This window comes from Eleutherodactylus coqui, chromosome 9, assembly GCF_035609145.1.
Source record: "Eleutherodactylus coqui strain aEleCoq1 chromosome 9, aEleCoq1.hap1, whole genome shotgun sequence".
Lineage (NCBI taxonomy): Eukaryota > Metazoa > Chordata > Amphibia > Anura > Eleutherodactylidae > Eleutherodactylus > Eleutherodactylus coqui.
In genome coordinates, this window is record NC_089845.1 from 28160789 (window position 1) to 28177404 (window position 16616).

The 16616-nt window shown below is 41.9% G+C and overlaps 1 protein-coding gene across 1 annotated transcript in view; it reads left to right on the forward strand.

Moving 5' to 3' along the window:
- CDH18 (cadherin 18) overlaps positions 1–16616 on the forward strand; it is a 396260-nt gene that overhangs the window by 328669 nt on the left and 50975 nt on the right. Inside the window, exon 7 of the mRNA XM_066579192.1 lies at positions 3244–3380. Coding sequence (XP_066435289.1) covers positions 3244–3380 — 137 coding nt within the window. The remainder of the gene's footprint in view (positions 1–3243; positions 3381–16616) is intronic.

A 16616-nucleotide genomic window follows, 5' to 3' on the forward strand; every position in this document is an offset into this window, starting at 1 on the left:
GAGAGGTTACCATGCACGGGAGAAGAGGGAATCCCCGAGCAGCAGCGATACCAGGTTTCCCCTGCAGGGGAGAAAAAGGAAATCCACAGCAGCGCAATGTTAGGGTTCCTCTGCAGGTGAGATTAAGGGATTTCCCCACTGCTGGGGATTTCCTTTAATTCTTTCCTGCAGGGGAACTTCTCTTTCTCCCTACAGAGGAATTCTTCTAGCCCCATGCTCTCTCTCTTCCCAATATGGAAGAATCGCTCAGAGAGTTCTCTAGCTCCACCCTTTACCCCCCTCCCGCTATAGAGGAATTCCCCTGTAGCGGGGCAAGAGAGAGGGTGGGGATAGAGAGAGGGCAGGGCTAAAGAGGTTTTCCAGGGATTCCCCAAGAGCAAGGGTAGAGCGGGCGGTCTGGATGGCAGTTCCCTCTAGCCCCACCCTCTCTACCCTTGCTCTTGGAGAATCCCTCAGTGAAGCCTTCTAGCCCTACCCCCCTCTCTCTCCCTGCTACAGGGATTCTCTCGTAAGTTAGCTACGTGAATTCCCCCATGTGAACAAGCCCTCAATGATTCTTGTTTGAACAAGCCGATAATGTATTTGCCTGTCTAAACAAGCTGAACAAGGGCGAATGAGTTAGCAATGATGTACCTCGCTCATTTGATCCTTGAAAAGATAATCGGCTTGTCTAAGAGGAGCCTTAGATATGCTTAAAAAAAAACGCTTTGTTTAGTCAACAGGTGACATCACTTTATTAAAAGTCATCCTTGAATTTGCAATTTCTATGTGCATCCTGTTATTGGCTTGTATGGGTTTCTGTATGTAATGTGCAGTATTATATGCTATAGACTGTACTATATATATACAATAAGTGTTTATTTCCTGCATTCTGATTAGAAGTTTACTCGCTGCGATTGCTGAATGCCATAATAATTCAACAGAAATATTATGCCTTGATGGCAAAATAAGTTGTAATCAATAAACTTGGGAAGTTAGTGTGTCTTGCAAAAATATTAACCCCCTTGGAGTTTCTCCTGTTTTGCTGCTTTACAGCCCAGAATTAAAATGGATTTTAATTGAGATTTTATTTAACGACAACATTTTCCAAATTATTACAGCGGAATGCAAAAAGATCTTGTTTAAAAAATAAATAAAAACTGAACAACTACGAGTGCAAATGCATTCATATATTCATGTATTCACCTTCTTTGGTATCAAACCCCTAAATGAGTTTTTTTGTAACCAGTTAATTTCATAAGTCACATAATTGTTTGAATAAGATCCCCTGATATACAATTAAATTGTCATATGATCTGTTGTTGTTAGCCGTTTAGTCATTCACAACCATCGGCGACCCTAAAGGCGAGCTCCTACCATGCTTTTCAGTTTTGCACTGCTTCCTTCAGTTGTGTGATATCCATGCCAGTGATTCACGGCCTGATATCACGCTCGCCTGTGTGAAGTTAGCCTTAAAAAAATGGTTTTTTTTAATACAATGTTATAATACAATGTACCTGACAAGAGAGGGCCGTCCACCAAAGCTCACAGACACTGGCCAGATGAGAATAAAATTGAATTTTATGGCCACCCTGGGAAATGCTATGTGCAGTGCAAACCAAACATTTCCCAACACAGATTTCACCACCCTTTAAGGCCAGCCCCATATATACAGTCCATCAATGTGTAGTTAATAGAGATGAGTGAGCACCAAAATGCTCGAGTGCTCGTTACTCGAGTCGAACTTTCAGTGATGCTTGAGAGTTCGTTTCGAGTAACGAACCCCATTGAAGTCAATGGGTGACTCGAGCATTTTTGTATATCGCCGATGCTCGCTAAGGTTTTCATTTGTGAAAACCTGGGAAATTCAAGAAAGTGATGGGAACGACACAGAAACGGATAGGGCAGGCGAGGGGCTACATGTTGGGCTGCATCTCAAGTTCCAAGGTCCCACTATTAAGCCACAATAGTGGCAAGAGTGAGACCCCCCCCCCCAACTGTCAGCGTAAAGATCGTTCTCCTCTGCCACAGCTGTAACAGCTGTGGCAGAGAAGAATGATGTTAGCCCATTGAATTCAATGGAGCCGGCTCCATAGAAAGCAATGGGCTGCCGGCGATCGCGGGATGAATTGTCAGGAAGGGCTTAAATATATAAGCCCTTCCCTGCAATTCATCCAGAAATGTGTAAAAAAAATATATATATATACTCACCTGGTCCCGGCAGACGGAGTTCAGCGCGGCCGGCTGCAGTCCTCCTGAACTGCTGTGAACAGCTGTGAGTAGTATTCAGCAGCCGGGGATTTAAAATCCCCGCCTGCTGAATGAGCTGCCTCTTATTGGTCACAGCCTGACCAATCAGAGGCAGATCTCACTCACACCCATTCATGAATTCATGAATGAGTGAGTGAGTGCTGCCTCTGATTGGCTCAGGGGCAGCTCTCAGCTGAATGTCAAACTGTATTGCCGGCTCCATTGAATTCAATGGGCTAACATCGTTCTGCCGGCACAAGGTGAGTATATATATTTTTTTATTTTTACACATTTCTGGATGAATTGAAGGGAAGGGCTTATATATTTAAGCCCTTCCCGACAATTCATCCTGCGATCGCCGGCAGCCCATTGCTTTCTATGGAGCCGGCTGTATTGCCGGCTCCATTGAATTCAATGGTCAGTGCTCGTTTAATCGAGACGAGTACCGCGTGGTGCTCGTCTTGAGTAACGAGCATCTCGAGCACCCTAATACTCGAACGAGCATCAAGCTCGGACGAGTATGCTCGCTCATCTCTAGTAGTTAAATTAAGAAAAAAATTCTGCTGAATTTAGAGTGACCTTACTCTTCCTCCCTATTCTTCTTCTATTTCATTTTCTTCTACCCCCTTCTTTATAAGCCCACCTCTGCATTCCATTCCACCTCTGCATTTTGCTTATCTTTTTCAACCTTGCAGCTATAACAAGTGAGACACATGCCTCTATAACATGTGCTATACATATAGATTCTGTAGATTACACTAGGTGGGCAGTAGGAAATGTAAATGTGTGTAGGTAGGTATTTAGTCACGTTGTTGTTATTAGAGTCGTTCATGATGCTTGCCAACCCTAGAGGCGAGCTCCCTCCATGTTTTCGGTTCTGCATAGTATTTAGTACAGTAATGCAATTGTTACATAAAATATGCAACAAAGAAACATTAAGAATTTGTGTTCATGTGTTTCTATAACATAAATGCTGTGTACATCCTCAGTAAACTATTTTCTTGATCTTAACAGATATTTCATGGATAATAATTTACAAGAAGAGAAGATTTTTGAAATTGAGTCAAAAAATGGGGCAATTAGGACAACAAGAAGACTGGACCGGGAGGAGATCCCCTGGTACAATATTACAGTGTCAGCGTCAGAGATAGGTACGTCTACAAAGTTGGAATAAATATAGAACACAGCTGTATTAGGCTGGGTTCCCAAGGGTCCTATTCTCCGCAGAAATCTAGCAGTTTTGCCTCAACGATAAAAACGCCAGATTAAGTCCGCGAGAGTGCAGCTTTAAAACCCGCGGCAAAGTGCTGCGGGTTTTGGAGCGGCTTTGCAGCATGCTTTTCTGCTGCGGCCAACTCTCCCATAGAGGAAAGCGAGGCTGCAGTAGAAAAAAAAAGAATGGACATGCTTTGCCGCAACGGATTTGTCACCCCATGTGGACAAAACTTTTTAAAAATCTCGTCCACATGGCTGGCGGAAATTCTGCGGCAAATCTGCCCCGTGTGAACCCAGCCTTATCATCCTGTGATTATTTGAGTGTGTATTTTGTAATAGCTGTAACTGAAGTCATTGTGAAGATGCTGGTATTTGTATATTCTACTTCTTTGAGAGTTTGCAGGTGTTTTTTATACAATCACATACACACAGTTCCGATTTCACTAAATCTCTTCCATATGATGAGTAAATTCACAGAGTTAACTGACCTGCATGTCCATTTATACAATGGATGTTTTGAGGGAATTTCACCTCTTTGACCCGTGGATTTTTCCATCAATACTTTCTGGATTTTCGATGGAGAATACATCCTCTGCCGTCGTTCCCTTTAGGGCTCATTCACACTTGTGCTTAAAAGTAGGGATCAAATACAGATGTGCAATATGGGTTGTTTTCTTTCTTTTACAATTTGTATGCTCTTTGTTTTCATATCATGTGTCATTGTTTTGTGTGCTGATTTGACTTGTACATTTTTCATGTGCTTTTCATATTAAATGTCTAATAGAGATGAGCGAGCGTACTCGGAAAAGCACTACTCGCTCGAGTAATTTGCTTTATCCGAGTATCGCTGTGCTCGTCCCTGAAGATTCGGGTGCCGCTGCGGCTGACAGGTGAGTCGCAGCGGGGAGCAGGGGAGAGAGGGAGAGAAAGATCTTACCTCCGTTCCTCCCCGCTATCCCCTGCAGCTCCCCGCTCCGTGCCGGCACCCGAATCTTCAGACCCGAGCACAGCGATACTCGGATAAAGCAAATTACTCGAGCGAGTAGTGCTTTTCCGAGTACGCTCGCTCATCTCTAATGTCTAACTATTGCATTTTGTTGATCGTTTTCAAATGTTGAAACACAAATGATAAAATTTAGAAAACATATGAACATGTGACCCATGCAAAAAAGGAGACATTTATAAATGTAACTAATTGTCTTTTATCTACTAAAAATGGTCTCTATTTGGATATGTTGCAACATTCTATGAATTGAAGAAAACAGCAAGGTCGGGGTTTCTTCAGACGATCGTATTTGTGCAGGTTTTTGCATGCCATGTGCAGAGAATAGAAGTTATTGATGTCAATGGGTGCATCTCCAGGAATGTGTTTAGAGCGAACATTTCGCGCTTGCAGAAAAAAATAAGAACTGTTCTATTTTACTGAGTATTTTCGCACCAAGGGCCCCATAGAAATCTATAGGAGGTGTGCAAATGTGCACTTAGTATGTGTGCAAGTCCATGAAAAAAAAACATCTGGACCTCACTATGCTACATAGCCTTTTAGATCGTGGCAGATGGGTGTCGCGCTTGCATGTGACCTGGCCATGCACGATCAAACAGTACAATGCGCAGTTACACGCCCAAATCTACCCCATAAAACACCACTCACACTGCAGATTCGTTGCACTGATGTGTAAGCAGTTCCGCACCTGGTTGTCTGAAGGAGCTCTCACAAAAAATGCCCATAGAAAAAAACGAAACTGTGCATACAGCCATGCAAATACATTGGCAACAGTTTTTCAATTAGGGCTCCTTCACACTGGCAATTTTGCGCTTGCACAGACCGCATCCATTCAAACCCATTGATTTTGATGGGTTCCCTCACATGGAGTGATTTTGCGCTTGCATTTGCATTGGGTGGAAAAATATGTGACATGCTCTATTTTTGTGCGCAAGTGTCCCGAATGGGATTACACAATGACTTGCATGATTTTGCGGTGTTGACTAATTGAGCTGACTTACCTACTAAGTAGGCTGCCCTGCCTGTTCAAACATGGCACTGTTGTCTCACGAGAGGACGTAGTGCTTGTGAGAGGACGGGATAGCGCTTTACGTCACGCCCCCACGAACATGAATACACCCCGCCCGTATGCAGGAGCCCTTAGAATAAAAATTAATATGGATCTGTAATCCACATAAGCCCTAGGGATGAAATGACACAAAGTTACTATAGTTTTAGTGGTTTTCACTGTTTCTTTCTAAGTAACCACACAACATAAAATTGGAAAGAATGGCGAGTCCTGAGAGCCGCAGTCGCTACTTTTGAATTTGACGTTTCTGTCAGCAGTTCAGGAAGTTTTGACGAGCAAATTTTCTCTTCAAGTTCAGACGAGGATGATATTGATTTTACAAGTGGGAGACAATTTTTCAAAATAAATGTGAATAATATGAAGCCACCTCCACCCAGGTTTTCATTTACTGAGAAGCCATCAGTTCTTTTTCAGTCCGAGGAAAACATCTATATCACATACTGCAATTTCTTTTCTACCACCTTGGTAGATCTGATAGTTCTAGAAATAAATCACTTTGTTAAGCAGTTTATTGCAGCTTCCATACCGTCCATATATTCCTGAAGTAAGAGATGGTGACCGGCTCACTGTGAGGAGCTTCTTCTGGCCATGCGCATTCTGCAGGGAATTGTTCAGAATCCAAACTTGGAAATATATTGTCGATGAAATCTCTAATTGCCACACCGATCTGTTCCCAGATAATGATGTACTTGCACTTTGCACTTGTTATATGTGCCATAAATGTTGGGAATGTTCTGTATAGAAAGTCTGCAGCTACTACAGTGCAAGCCGTGTGCATGGGGTTTACGAAATGTCACCCACATGCTGCAGAAACAAATCTGCGAGGAACGTGAAGTGGAATTAAATGTGCATTTCAGATATGGAATATGTCGATTTAGGGTGACTTCACATGATTTGCCCTGTGAATGAGGTTAGGTAGAATTGTGCGCATTTCGGCATATTGTGCAATTTTTGACACCCACCCCCGCCATGATTTGAAAGGCTATTTAGCCCAATGAGGTCCAGAAGTGTTCTTTTTTGCATTGGAATGCGTAGCGTGTTGTACATTTACGTGCATATTAAGTGCACATTTACACACCTCCTATAGGCTTCATCAATGGATTCCATTCTATGCGCAATGCATGTGTATATTTTACGTGCACAAAAAGACACACAAATATGGTCATCAGAAGGAACACTAAGGGATTAAACATAGGGGTGTTTTTTTGTCCCATTATCACGGTCCATTGCTTTCAACAATTTCATTTTCACTGGCGGTATTCTCGCCCTATAGTAGCATGAGTGAGAAAAGATAGGACCTCCCCTATCGTTATCACCCGTAGCCAATACTACGCGTGGGAAAGATTGGGCAGGACCTATCTTCCCGCAAGTTTTTTTCAAACTCCTGCACTTTGGCACAGAGTTTGAACAACTCAAGACAGGGAAAAAAACTGTTCATGCGCAACTACGCTCTGTAGTAGGGAGCGGAGCGGCATATACGCCCGTGTGAAGCCACTGTTATGCTGCAGATTTTCAACATGAATTTCACCTCTTCAAAAGTTTAAGATAAATTGGCACCCAAATCCTTGTCAGAGTCCACATATGACAGAGAATGTGTAACATGTGAACATAGCCTAAGAGAATACATGCATTTAGCTGACACTTGATCTTTTGACCCAAGCAGTCATCCCAACCCCAAATCTCATGAGATATGGCCCATTTACATCCATTTATACCAACACTTTTCATCCAGCATTACATTAGAGCAACATAATGCAACTGAAGAAAGTCTATAAAGGGTCGCTGTTAGAGATGAGCGAACGTACTCGTAATGAGTACTTACGCACCCGAGTACCGCCATTTTCGAGTACTTCAGTACTCGCGCGTAAAGATTCGGGGGGCGCCGGGGGGCGGGGAGAGGCGCGGCGGTGCGGGGGGTAGCAGCGGGGGAACAGGGGGGAGCCCTCTCTCTCTCCCTCTCCCCCCCCACTCCCCGCTGCAACCCCCCGCGCCGCCACGGCGCCCCCCGAATTTTTTCGCCCGAGTACGGAAGTACTCGCAAATCGCGGTATTCGGGCGAAAAAGGGGCGGGGCCGAGCACGTTCGCTCATCTCTAGTCGCTGTCTTGGAAACAATATATTCAAACCAAAAGAGTAGAATACAGTATAACATGCAAAGTGATATGCAGTGTGAGTCCAAGTCTAGACACATTTGGGCTGGCATCATATAAACAGGCAATGGTACAATTGTATATATAGAATTAAAGGACTTGCGTATTTTGTCTCAAATTGTTATGATTTCAATCAAACTGAAGTTGGAGAAAAGTTACAGACAAGTATTATACTTTGTCACAATCAGGTGACCTGCTTTAAAATACAAAATAAAAGGAAAAAAGTGAAAAGGGGGAGCGCTCTGGAAAAGTGACAATATACAAAAAACTGACAGGAATTTGGCATGTGAAGGCTACCTGAAAACCACTGATACGTGGAGAGCTGCAGCCCCCCAAACGCCAGACACTCTATAATAAGTGTCCAGGATATAAAGACTAAATAGTTTTAAATAGTTATGGAAAATGACAAGTCACTTACTTAAGGAGGGGTCTCCCAAGAACAGAGACCCCTCAAGGATGTAGCATGCCGATCAATATGGGTAGTGCAGATGAACTCTGCAAAAAATTGCAAAAATACTACATAAAACAATTTTTGCACTTGCTTGACCAAGCTATTTTGATTGCATTTGCTTTGTATGGCAAAACATTGGGGTTCCATGGCCAACATTCAGTGTAACATGGAATTGATATTGGAAGAAATGTCTCAAACATTTTCTGTTGAAGTAAAAGCTGGGAGACCAAGGAGAACACCTCCTCTCCTGAGACTTTAGGGCTGTCATTTCTCAGAAAACAAGGACTGAGTGGTAAAGCAAAAAGAAGAGAAACCGTCATATACCATTCACGATGTGGAGTTGGAGTTTGTGTTTGTGTGCAGCGCTGTGGAACACATGTTTGAATAAAGATACTTCTGATCCTATGATCCTCTTGTGAGTATATGCAAAACTAACCCCTCTAATACTGCTGCTCTGTCACACAATATATGGACTGATCCTTTTTGGATCCTGCTGTCCGGATCTATACACGGAGCATGCATTATAGTGTGAAACTCTGCTGCTCTCCCCTGGAGGGGTTGTCTATTGGGGTGCCACTGTGGTTGTGAAGTGTTTGAAGGAGTTTGTTCAACTGTCAGCTTCAAGGCACACAATTGTGATAAACTCTTGCCCTTCTGTCAATGATGAATTGTTTTTATGGACTAAATATCTTTATTCCATTACTTTTCTTATTATTGTTAAAAATAATCTGTATTATTCTGTTATTAAATCATGAAAGGGTCAAACATATATTTCTTGCTAACCAATAAACATACTACATATTGTGATAACCATTGCCACCCATGAACGTTGAATGGAAAAAGTATGATCAGCAGTGAATTGTGTAAAAACAAAATTAAAACTGTATAAAAAAAAGTGAATAAACAGGGCTTTACACAGCAACCTCTAATTGAAGCGAAATCTAAAGGAATGGATTCCCTAAGGCCCAATGCCCACGGCCATATTTACACTGCGGGATCCAGAGCAAGCGTTCGCCTCTGGATCACGCAGCAAATACTCCCCATAGGACATGCTATGGAAAACGCTTTTCCATGCCCACGAGCAGAAATCAACTGTGATTTTTCACTCATGGGGAAAATCGCAGCATATCCTATTCTACTGCGAGCCTCACATGGATGGCTTCCATTGCAGTCATAGGAAGCCGTCCGTCCAATCATCACCAGCGCAAACTCTCTGCACTGCACATGTGCGGCGCGCCAGCTGGCACATCCGCAGAGCAGAAAGAAGACTTCAAGACAGTTACGTGGGGGTCAATGTCGGGGCACAGGGTCTGATTCTGCTGCAAGATTTCGCAGTCGGAATCCACCCCGGCCGTGTGCATTCGGCCTTATGTGATTCCTCATCAAATGACCTTACCCATCTTTATATGCTGTGGTCAGGACACAATACCTTAGAAGATATGCGGTACAGTCTATCAGCTGATGCAGCCTTCCTTCTCCAGGTTCTCTGGTCTGTTCACATTCAATCTTGGAGTACAGAAGCAATGAAGGTTTGATCCAGAGGTGTAACTTGAAGCTCCTGGGCTCCAATGCAAAACCTATAACACGGCCCCCAACTATAATGCTTTATTCATAGTACTGGGCTCCCTATATGGAGAAGAGAGGCCTTAGGGGCCCCCTAAGGCTCCTGGGCTTGGGTGCAACCGCATCCTCTACATTCCCTATAGTTACACCCATGGTTCGATCTCTTCATCAGGAAGAACAACAGTGATATCTTAATGAACAGTTGCCACTTCTTGCTTCATTGTTTTTATAATCTTAGATTGTAATAACAAATATAACAGAGAACATTTTCCACCCAGTATGATGCTCTGGGCAATGTTCTACTGGGAAACCTTGGGTCGTACCATTCCTGTGGCTGTTACTTTAAAGGCTACCATCTACTGTGACATTGTTGCAGACTAAGCACACTCCTTCTTGGCAAATGAATCATGGTAGCCTCTTGCAATAGGATACAAAGATCATTCAAGAATTGTTTGAGGACTATGGCAAAGAGTTCAAGGTGTTAATTGGGCCTCCAGATTCCCCAGAACTCTGTCTGATCAAGACTTTGTGGCTTGTGTTAGAAAAATAAGTCCAATCCATAGACATTCTACTTCGAAATATAAAGAACGCAAAGGATTTGTTGCTAGCAACTTGGTGCTAGAGAGTGTTTAGATCTTATATTCACCTTGTAGAGCCCATGGTTTGATGAGTTTTGGTGGCATGAGGGGGACCTAACCAATATTAGGCAGGTGGCTTTAATGTTTTAGCTGATCAGTGTATGTATCTCAAAATGGTAAAAAGAAGTCATCCTGCACAATACAGAATCTCATTAAACTATACTGAAGAGAAGACTAAGAAGTTAGAGCACACTTTTGTGTTCAATTTCCGTGCCTGAACTCAAGAATTCTCTGTGGCTGAAGTCTATATATTTTGAGCCTTCCCGGTAAAGTGCAGGTTTACATAGCCAACAAGGAGGCCCAACTCCACACTACCATCCATGGTTTTGGAATGGGATGTCGAACAAACTCATGTAGATATAATAGGTGTTTCCATATTTTTGTTCATATAGTGTGGATAAATAGATCCACGCCCATATGTTGCAGAAACAATGCCATGCGTCTATATGGGACACATTTTGTTGCAGAAATTACTACAACAAATCTTTTACATGTGTAAGGGGAAAGTGCTGCTGGTTCTTCACCTTAAAAGCAGCTCTGAGCCAGTTGCAGCTGTGGCCGCTTAGCCTTACCCTTCTTCATATGGTTTGAGCCTTTGCCGGATGGGGTAAATAGGGAGCTATATGGATCTGGTCCCTGCTCCCTTCAAGTAGGTCCCATAGTCTCTAAATTTTCCATCTATGAACACACGACTATGACATCAGCAATGGTTCTATAGTCACTAAGATTTACATCCCTGCTCACAGGACAGTGACATCACCAAATGTTTTGAATTTTGTGGAGCCAGATAAAAGGACTATTGCTGCTTCACAGGGGGTAGTGGAACTAAGCAGCATAGAAAACAGCAGGAGGGCTGCAGTGGACACTGAGGAGAGAGAGTAGAGGGCTGTACAGGCTACTGAGGTGCTAAAGGGCTGCAATTAGAGAGTACTGGGACCCTGACAGGCAAGTGCAATGATCTGTAGACACTAGAGTGGGATTCCAAACAGCAGATAGAGTTGATATAGAGAGGAATGAGGATTGTTCTGGAGGAAAGTCATTGAAAGATCCCAAGAGCAGCTACTTTACGTCAACCAGAGGTGCTACATGACTGGACCGGAACAAGGAAGGACATTTCAGGGGACAACTTCAGGTCATAAGTGAGGCTGGCCTCATTAAAATCCATCATGGTTTGCACACTAGGAGTGACTATTGAGATTAAGCAGACCTGTTAACAAGGAAGCAAAACAACCACTGTTCACTGAGCTACTTATCAGTGTAGGGCTGAAGGGGTTAGTGGAAAGCCGGAGTTGTTTCCCTTTGGAACAAACCTGGGACTGCTGTACATTGTTATGAGAAGCTTCGTAAATCCATTGGTCGTGGAGAGTTTTATTTAGCATTTTCATAATTTGCAAACTGTGTATAGGTAGCCATGATTATTGTTCAACTTGATGGCACTGAAGTTCAATTTATCCTGTTTCAAGTGTGTTATATTGCGCATTGTCTAATACGAAGTGTGAGGATATTATAATTTCCGCCTTCACATTACTGCATCATGTAATGCTACAATGTAGGTGGAATTGTTTTTTTTAAGCTATTTCTTAAACCGCATAACCTTATTTTCATTTAGTTATTTGTTTGAAATAAAATAGTTTCTATTTCTGTACCTCCGTCGTCAGCCTCGTATCCTGAAACCAGTTTCACACTTTATCAACCAGGTACATGTACACCTGACATAAAACCTGTAAGTTAAGATTGATGACTGTGACCTCTTGGAGTCCGAGGAAATTAAGATCTAAATGGCTGCTTTACTCTCTATTTGCTTTAGCGGTTGCTCTTCGAAATTGCAAAGATGAGCTAACTTTGACTTCATCTAAGCAAAAAGTCAACAATTTCATGAACAAGCTGATCTGTATCTGCCCCAAGCACCGCTATAGCTGTAGCAGCTGAGGGGGGGCACTGGTTGAGTTTCTGCACACATTCGCCTTCAAGCAAAATTTATGTTCTGAAAGACACCGACTACGCCTTTCATTTTAGGCCCCGTTGTGCATCCAGACATAAGATTAGGGCCACAATGGATATGTTTCTGAACACGGGAGAAACGGGGGTATCCATTTTGGGGTGTAAATCCTCATTTTCATGGGCACTATAGGAAAAAAATATGTCTTTAAAATGACATATTTGCAAAAATAGGAAATTTTATTTTTTCTCCTCTAAATTTAATTAATTCCTGAAAAAAAACGGTGGGGTGAAAATACTCATGACACCCCTCAGTGGATACATTAAGGGGTGTAGTTTTTAAAATGGGGTCATTTGGGGGTGTATCTATTATTCTGACACTCATGAGCCTTTGCAAACTTGGCTTGGTGCAGGAAAACAAAGTGTTCCTCAAAATGCTGAAAAGTAATGTTAAATTTGCACGTCATCTAAATGGTTAAAAAAACACAAGTTTTTCAAATGTGCATTCAGAATAAAATAAACAGATGGAAATATATATGTTATCAAAAATTTGTACAGTATGTTTGGACATATTTGAGATATTAGAGTTGAAAATTTGAAAAAATAATTTTTTCAAAATTTTCCCAATTTTGGCGCGTTTAATAAATATACACAAATTATATCGGTCTCTTTTTACAACCAAAATGAAGTACAACATGCGGCGAAAAAACAATGTCAGAATCACTTGGATATGTAAAGCCTTTATGGAGTTATGCTACGTTGAACAACGCATGTCAGATTTCCAAAATTTGACTCCGTCACTAAGGCACAAACAGGCTTCGTCACTAAGGGGTTAAAGAGTTAACAGCCTCGATTAGAGTTTTCTATCATCGCGGCTATTGCCAGCAGGTGTTAGCTATCAGAGACAGATGATGCCCGCCGTGTATGGAGCGGGTTCAGCTCCCAATCCGGCTCCATACATAGCATGTGCTATGGACGACTATTTACTGCCTAACTACACAGGGTATGTGCAACTAGGATGTATATAGCCATATGCATGCCACAAGAGGGTTGAGCACAATTCATCATTTATATTTGTAGCTTTTCATAAGCTACAGATATAGCAATTGTTAACAGGACTGACACATCATGATAACTCATTTTACAACATTGTAGTACACTGTAGGTAAAGCTTACCTAAACTTGCAAAAAGTTTTCAAAAGCCCAGGTCTTCATTGCTTGTTACTTAGTTGATCTTTGCACATAGTTTGAGTTCCATTAACTCTCTTTTCCATGTCGATTTTCCTATTTTTCTGCATCCCTGCTGTTTGCAAACCACTTACCGATGGGGAGGCACGTCCTAAACCAGCCATTCTGCCAGGATATCCTCTCCCACACTCCCCATGCTACCTTGCTGAGTCCTGCTCCAATCAGCTGCAAAGCAGCATATGAAAAGGCTCCCCTCTGTTGCTTGTAGTAACTAGCAATGTTACCATGTTCCTGTGGATTGCAAAGGTGCTGGAAAGGAACCCCCGTAGTGGCTTGGTTTAAAAAAAAAAAAAAAAATACAAGTATTAATATGTAATATATTAAATTAATATAAGTTTATTGTAAGAGTGATGATACAATCATCAATGAGTGTAATGCTGAGTATAAGCTGCTTTCACACCTGCATTAGGGCTCAGTTCAAGGTTTCAATCTCTTTGCTCCGTTTTTGTAGGAGAGAAACTGAAATTAAAACTGAAAAAAGCGAAACCTTTTTTTTCCCCTATTGATTTCAATGCAGTTTCAAAACAACGGAAAACAAATGGAAATACAGAATGGAAGCAAACGGAACCTTTCCATTTGCTTCCTGTTTTTTTTGAAACCCTATTGAAATGAATGGGGAAAAAATGGATCGGTTTGTTCCGTTAGATTTCAGTTTATCTGCTGCAAAAATGGAGCAGAGAGATGGAATCCCTGAACTGACCCTAACGTAGGCGGGAAAGCAGCAGAAGTTGTGTGAAAAGTTAGTGTCCATTTAAATCATCATAAGGTGTCAAATTAATGTTTGCTACATTTGTACTCCAACTCAATAGCTGCTGATGTAACTCATCTCTGCTATATTTATACCTTTCACATACAAAATCTTTTATTTACTCAAAATGGTGTTTTTACAATTATGGACATTACCCTTTACAGTGTGGTTTCATTACCTCTGCTAGCCCTCGCGGAAGTTAATTATGGTGAATGCATGTGTTTTATACCAGCTACCATAATTATAAAATGTGCGATATTCTACTAAAGAGTAGCACTGATGATCGCTGCTTTTCACATAGAGCTGTTCATTACCTATTTTTTTTCCTTTAGAAGACTGATGCATAAAAAATGCAAATCGTGTGCCCCATATTGATTCATTGCTACATTAGTGTCAAGTGTGCTTATCGTTAGACATAGTCGGTATCTTTAGTTGATGCTTTGCAGCTGGTTTGTGCTACATAAGTGGGCCATTCGTTAGTGCAAAATAGGATTTGATCAAATTGGATTTTAAAGGCTTTTATTTCTTGTCATTTCTAATTTAGAAACTTTTAAGGTCAAAAAGAGAAAATACTAATCAGCTGCAGATCCCTGAACTCTGGTTTAGATGCAGCAAAAAGACTAAAAGCCCTGGAAACTGTGTAGCTACTAATATTGCTAAATTACCAAGGAAACTCTCAGTCTGATGCTTTAAACTGTTCTCTCACCTCTTGATGCATTTAGACTTGCCATTACTTCCTAATTGTGGTGTCTTATCTGCAACAGGAGGTAACGATATGTCCCGGTGATCGTGAGGGCACAAAAGATGTGATTGCCTGGGCTGCCATTGTAAAATGATCTGAGAGACTTCTGATCCTGGCCATTTAACCTGCTGTAGAACTTTGAAACTCTTTGGAATATGAAGGATTTTAAAGCATTTGGGTATGCGATCAAACAATTGTAGCTTCAAATGTACTTAAAAAAAAGGAAAATAACATTTAATATTAAAGCTCAAGAAAAATCCCCCCTAAATAAATAAATGGTCCAAATCCAAACTTTTTTCTGCTCTTGATATTGTCCAGGTCCTAGATCTCTGTAGGTCACTTAAGAATATCCCACTTGAGCAAAGGCATGAGTTGGCTGTCTTCAGAGGCACTTTTGTCTAATGTGGAGCCAAACCCCCTGGGAATCTGGAGGCCGTGTCACTTGCTCTATTTATTATCCACATTACTGCCCATGGCTGTTTTTACACTCCACAAATTCCCCTTTGAAGATATTTGCATGAGTTCTGGCTCAATTAGAGAAACCTTATCAACAATATTTCTTCTTCTGCAGATCCCTAAAGAGTAACCCCTACAATAATTACTATAATGGTAGGTGTACTTAAAGGGGTTGTCTCACGCCGAAACGGTTTTTTTTATTATTCAATAGGCCCCCCGTTCGGCGCGAGACAAACCCGATGCATGTGTTAAAAAAAACAAACGGGTAGTACTTACCCGAATCCCCGCGCTGCGGCGACTTCTTCCTTCTTCTTACCTACCTTAGTAAGATGGTCGCCGGGATCTTCACTGTGCAGTCCATTGCCGATTCCAGCCTCCTGATTGGCTGGAATCGGCACACGTGACGGGGCGGAGCTACAAGGAGCCGCTCTCCGGCACGAGCGGCCCCATTCAGAAGACAGAAGACCGCACAGCGCAACCGCGTCTAAAATCGCCAGAAGAGGCGATTTTAGATGGATCCATGGAGATGAGGATGCCAGCAACGGAGCAGGTAAGTGAATAACTTCTGTATGGCTCATAATTAATGCACGATGTATATTACAAAGTGCATTAATATGGCCATACAGAAGTATATAACCCCACATGCTTTCATGAGACAACCCCTTTAAGTCTTTCCATGCCTCTAGACCAATGAGCAAAGTTATTAATCTTAACTCAAAAATCTTCCAGAAGTTCGAAATTTCAACGAGCTGAGTATAAACTTCAGTACTTTCCTTCTGGTATAGTGTCCCATCTTGCCGCCATGCTGTTATACCAGAGATTGACCCCACATTTTGGAGATGTGATGAGGACAAGGGCACTTTTTCCATATCTTCTCATCTTGCTGAGACCTATCCCTCTTCCTAGATGAATGTGACACGAGTGATCATTAAAGTGACAGGTTTCACTATGGAACTAGATACATTTTGCTCCTTCTACACCATGTCAAGACTTCCCTTTCAGTTCATAAGAGATAATTGTTGTGTCATTTGATAATAGTAGCTCAGACGTCTATACCTTTGGCTGTCCAAAGTCAATGACATTATGCGTATGGAATATTTGTATTCTCCTCCTGATAAGTTTCTAAAACAACATATTATTGAATGCATTTCCATCAATCTGCAGGCT